The sequence below is a fragment of the Hesperophylax consimilis genome, chromosome 11, assembly GCF_061612785.1.
Source record: "Hesperophylax consimilis isolate HC1 chromosome 11, BYU_Hcon_1.0, whole genome shotgun sequence".
In the NCBI taxonomy this organism is placed as follows: Eukaryota; Metazoa; Arthropoda; class Insecta; order Trichoptera; family Limnephilidae; genus Hesperophylax; species Hesperophylax consimilis.
The window spans coordinates 15315966-15321965 of record NC_142846.1 but is presented as its reverse complement, the minus strand read 5'-3'; the positions used below and the strand labels follow the sequence as shown (position 1 = coordinate 15321965).

The window sequence follows — 6000 nt, the reverse complement described above, 5'->3', positions numbered from 1 at the left end:
ATGATAAATTTAAATATAAAATGTATTCAACAGTATCGATAATTTATTATAACATTCTTCTATTGTTGTCACTAACTAAAATATTTTAAGTACTGAGCTGTGATTCGGGCAACTGTTGTTTAAACAATTTACTCACTGAAAATAACGATTTTGAAAAAAAAAATGTTAAGGATGGGTTTTTTCGCAGAATTTGAACAACTCATCAAATTTCGTTCGTTCGTAAGTCGCCGTTAATAAATTCCTGTGAAATTTTTGCTATTATTTCAGTTTTTTGAAGCCCCTGGTCAGTAATTATATAATAATAGAACTTGAATAGACCTTCACAGAATTTGAAAATCAACTTTGAAATTTGAAGAATTGTTCGAATTCCGTGAAATAACCTGTCCTAAGAATTAGTTTACAGTTTATAATGACATCGAGTTTTGGAATATAACGTTTACGAAACTTCTGATTATTCGACTACGTTTTCTTCGTTCATGCAATTCTTCGTACATCTCAATTCTTCGAATTTTGTTCATATTTTTTCGTTGCAAAAATAGCGATTAAACGTAGTAACATGTAACAATTCTGGGCGGATATTTATAGAAAATTCTAAGAATGGCTATCTGAGAATCGAGACTTGTATAAAATGTGTATTTCGAAGAACTGCCCATCAATAAATATTTCCTTTGAACAATTTATTGAAAGAATTGATTTTCGAAGATTTTTTCTATATTTGGGAGTTTTGTATATTGCAAATAATTTCATGGTAGACTCAATAACATGAATTCCACATCAGGGTCCTAAGTCCTAACTATTCCATACTGAGACTTAAAGCATTTATTATCAATTTAATTCTTGTTTGAGCCCCAAAACTGGAACTTAAGTATTAACTTAGCGATGAATTGTATTAGAGATTAGGACTCATGACCACATAGACTATGTAGAATCGAGAAGACCTATGTTAAGTGTCGGTTTTGGGGATCAAAGGCAAGATATGTTTGGATAACCTGAATAGTTAAGCGAGGAGATACGTTGCTCTGTTTACCTAAGGTCAATGAACGACGTAGATTAATGAATTAATTCCGGTTTAAATTTATAAATTTCTACCTTCGTGTTTGAAGTACGCATGGGTATTATGTAGAATTAAAACTTGTGCTGAAGTCAAAATACGATAAGTTCAAAACTAACATCGTATCAATTGTGTGTTTTATTTCGTACGATGTAAGATGACTTCTTATTCAATTTATTTTTTTAGATCTTGAAGTCAATGATAAAAATGTTCAAAATTAAGTTCTGAAACTAAAACTAATGTTTAACTGTGAGGCATGGATCAGACGAGGGGATGAAGGAAGTAGACAGAATGCAAAATAAATATGTTGACCATGAATGGCCTCTTATTAATATAAATGAGAAAATAAAGCATACACAAGCATACACATGAAAAAAATAAGAAAAGGGACGCATGAGTGCTTTGGTCATGTAAGGATAGTGGATAAAAAAAGGTGTCTTAGTTTATAATATTAAGATCGTTTCAAGAATCTTGTATTAAAATGGGTGTTTTTGAATTAGAACAAAGGAAGTGCGCCGACACATAAATCTGTATCTGCATTCCTAATTTTAAAATTCAACTTTTGAAGTGGGATAACCGCAAAATACCTTGCACCCTTTTACGGGAAGTTTTATAATTAAGCACTGAACTTTGTCGAGTTGGCATTGCGCTAGAATCGTGAAGCATAATTCTGTCAAATTCAGATTTTACTATTTAGCGTTTTTCTAAATTTAAGTTGTTCAAAGATATATGAACTTAGACTGCTGGAACTGAAAATGCAGTTGCAGTTGGTTAAAAAAATGATTTGATAGCTTTGTCATACGTAGTAGATTGCTATTTAAATTTCTTTGCAATTCTTTCGATTTATTCAAAAAAAGAAAAGATTAAAATCTACAAACATATATTTTCTGAAAATATTTTATGGTAAACCACAATTAAACGAAAATTTACTAGAACAAAATAAATATGGAAAGAAAACCCCATGACTTCGTCCCGCGTACATTCTATTTAATCGCGTGTTTTACAGTTTAGTCCCGTAAATCTTCCCACAATACTATTTTCCTTCTTATCTACAATGTAAAAAAGGTTGTCAGTCACAACTCTCATGTAAGGAAGAGCAGTTTCGCAAGTAAAGAAATCCCTTAATCGGATTACTTGTGCTTAATAAAGTCCAGTTGCGTGTTCATAATTCTTGGACATTTCCACGGAAATATGACAGACAGACAAGTTTATTCATCTAATTTATAGTATTCTGTGTATTCACCCATAATTCGCAACAAAAGATCCCACGATATCAGGAACAAAATTTAGATTATTTCGCTTACTACTGTGGAAATAATGCTCAACCTCTCTAAAATAAAAAATAAATATTAAGCAGAAATGTGTTTTTTTAATCTGGCTGAAGTCACAAGATTAGCACTTTTTTCGGTTTGAGAATGTTAAGTTTACCCAACTATGGTTAGCACAATTTCATCAAGACCATTAGCGTTTAACTGTTAAAAACAATAAGACAAGATGACATAAGAAAAATAGTGTTCAACTTCAGGCGAAGTAGCGCATATCTCGGAACGGGTGACTGAATCCATTCTTTGTTTACGAGAAGAACAAGAAATTTTAAAATGTTTTTTATTTAATTATTTATTTTAAAATCTCATAAGATAATGCTGTACATATAAAAACCAGTTAAAAAGTTCATTATTTAAACAAAAATTATTAGTTTCTGTGAAGTGGGTAAAAAATACTTTACCAAAACAAAATATCATTAATAGTTGACGTTTTACAGTTTCTCACAAGAGTTTTATTTTTTTTTATTACGTACTAAAAATGTACTGTGAACTCAATTGACAATTCATCACAACCACACTTCATCCTTAAAAGGAACCGTAAGATCTCTGCACGAAAGATATGAAAATATTTGAGTCTTTCCAAACATACCGTCACACTAATAGACATTAATTGCACCATTATCCGTGAATATAGTTTAAACGAACACTTTATTATATGTATCACTTTGGTCCGGATCACGTAAAAAATGAATAAATAATCAGTTGTTGATCACTTATGAGTTCATAATCACATTAAAAATCCTGTAGGTCCTAACCACGTATCTTGTGATGTTTCAAGTTGAGCTTTTTCTGCGTCTTAGATGAACAATCTTAAAATTCTGGCTCCACAAAAGATTACTTGAAATTTATTGAAAAATTTATGTGAAACAATTGACAGTGTCAATGATATATCTTCAAACATTTCACATTTTAATGTATTTACACCAAAAGACCACATGTTGAACTCTTTATCACTCGAACAGTGGATATTATCAATCTAGAAATTCTGATCACGCAAGAGAATTTCCTGGTTCTGATCACATGAAACCTAAGTTTCCGCAAGTGAGTCTTCGCCATCGAAAGTAAGTATATCGTATGAAGGTGAAATGTCACAATAGATCACAACGTGAGCTATTTATCACGCCAATAGCATTAATGATCATTGATCTTGAAATTCTGGTGCCGCAAAGGCATGGAATCTTTGAGTTCCTGATCACGTGAAGTATCAATGTCGTCAAGTGACAGTCTCCAAGATCCAGGGTACGAATTTTGATATCCTTGTGCAGACGCCGGGCAAGTTGGCCTCAGCGCACCCAATCCCCCAACTGATGATGCCCGCCAAGAAGTAGCGGCCATCTGCTCCCCGGACCTGGAGCGGTCCCCCGGAGTCGCCTTGGCAGGAGTCTTGACCTCCCCGCTCGTGACCAGCGCAGAGGAAGATCTCAGGGATGAACTCATGACGTCCGGCGCGCAGGAACATACTCTTACAGCGGTCGTTGGAGACGATCGGTACATGAACCTTGGAGATGAGAAAGATTCAATTAGTGTTTTTTAAAGGGAATTTATATTATTACCTATCATCGCAAAAGGCTTGAAAATCTTTGAGAATATAAAATAAGATATGAAAGGATGAACCGGAGAGTAGGTATGCTGATGATACATCGTCACTTTGGCCCCAATTTCAAAAGAATAGGTTCTGTAGAACGAATTTTGCACATCTCTCAAACTAGAATAGTGTGTCTATTATCATCCCAATACAGGTCGCATATATATAATAATGTATTTGCCAACTCTTTCAGCTTCGATGATCCAGGATAACTTAAATGATCCTTGAGGGAAGAATGCGCTATTTTAGAGCACTTCTCCGCCATCGCATGTGGCATTATACCAAATTAAGAAGGGTATTTCTAAATGCTACGGCTTTATGCTTGGATGTATTGCTTATTGTATCCCGTTAGAAATAGGCCATTCTCTGTCCGCCATAAGTGTAATTATATATTTATAGCAAATTAATATGTATCCTAAAGAGATCTTTATATTCTCCCTTCAATCTTCATGTCTTTCCAAGTAAAAAGAAACAATGCAAAGTGACAAACCTCCTGTAGAACAGAGGGCAGCGATCCTCCTTCCGAAAGCCTCCCCCACCCCGTAACTGTGGCGTTCTCCCCCACCAGCAGGTCGTCGCTGGCCGGTAGGCACACGGGGCTGATGTGCGGCGCAAAGGCCACCGGCGCCTCGAGCCGCACCAGCGCCAGATCGTACTCGTACGTGAAGAAGTTGTACTTGGGGTGCACTGCTTTGCGGGCCGCGCCGCGCTCTACGTAAGGGTAGTCCTCTTGCACGTTGGAGAAGTCGTATTCGCCGACTCTGATGCGTATCTGCGATAGCAGTAAACTGAAAGAAATAATCAATTACAATTAGACCTCATAAAATTCTTGCTTAATAATTTCATTACTCGATTTCAATCGAGATTTTCATTATTTTTGACTGATTGATAGAACTAAATATTATTTGAGAGAAAATTTTCAATCAGGTACATATAACCTATTTAATTAATCATCACGCCTTGTTTTTCGCAAAATTATTTTTTTTTAATTATATTGTCATATCAGATAATATGTTTATATATTTTTCTTAAAGAAGTTTTACAAAATCTACAAAGTATTTTCCGCAGAATAACCAGTTATGATTTTTATGCATATGCCTATCGGCTACTATAGTGTACGACATGTTAAAACGGCCGTAATAGTTTACTGAACGTAACAAACAAATTTACAAAAAGACACTGGAGCATTTTTGGTCATATTTTGGCTAATTTTCATGCACCCACTAGTGTTCGCTGGCCAGAATGTGACCAATTTGAAGAGAAATTATTTCAATAGTTCCCATCTTTAGAATTTTTGATGAATTGAAAAGCTATCTTAGCAGTTTCATACTTTAAAAAATGTCTCGTTTCAATCATCGCTTAAAAGTCACGTTTACATCAGCTGAAACTCTCCCTGAAAAATCTGTTCACAATATCCTGTAATAAATACAAATGGGAACGATCTGACAAGAAACATAAAAATTTCACGCTTTTTTAAATTAAATGACATAAAAAAACGATATATATAATGCCTACAGACATTAATAAATGATCATGTGTGGGTAAATTCATTTGGGTATCAATATTCGATAGGTACGATTTTCTTTAATTATTGTGAGCGAATCTCAAATATTTTTAAACATCGCTTTACACTTTGAAATATTAAATCCTATTAGAGGTGGAACTTCACAAATTAAATAATACCTACGTTCATGCTGTTAGCAAACTAGAGAGTTTTCCAATAAGAGGTGTTATTCTGAATGGCCCGATATTTCGGTAGATGTTACTTTTGAAGCTGTAATTTTTTAACATTTGACAAGTAGAAACTACGCCATTAATAAAAATGGAACGATACACGCTTCAAAAATGCATTAAAATTATTAAAATTCACTTGAGTTAATCAAATGCAAATCATCTTGAGTGATGAGGCCCATTTCCACCTCGGTGGCTTCGTCAGCAAGCAAAATTGTCGCATCTGAGGCTCAGAAAACCCAAGAGTTATTGTTGAAAAGCCTCTCTATCTTCAACGTGTGACTGTGTGGTGCGATTTATGCTCCAGC

The 6000-nt window shown here is 34.4% G+C and overlaps 1 protein-coding gene across 1 annotated transcript in view; it reads right to left on the bottom strand.

Moving 5' to 3' along the window:
• Nucleotides 1–2699: 2699 nt before the first annotated feature.
• LOC149419853 (serine proteinase stubble-like) overlaps nt 2700–6000 on the bottom strand; it is a 113546-nt gene continuing 110245 nt past the window's right edge. Inside the window, exons 7-8 of the mRNA XM_089637061.1 lie at nt 4452–4749; nt 2700–3874 (exon numbers count right to left, since the gene is read on the bottom strand). Of these exons, the coding sequence (XP_089493187.1) occupies nt 3590–3874; nt 4452–4749 (583 nt within the window). The 3' untranslated portion in view covers nt 2700–3589. The remainder of the gene's footprint in view (nt 3875–4451; nt 4750–6000) is intronic.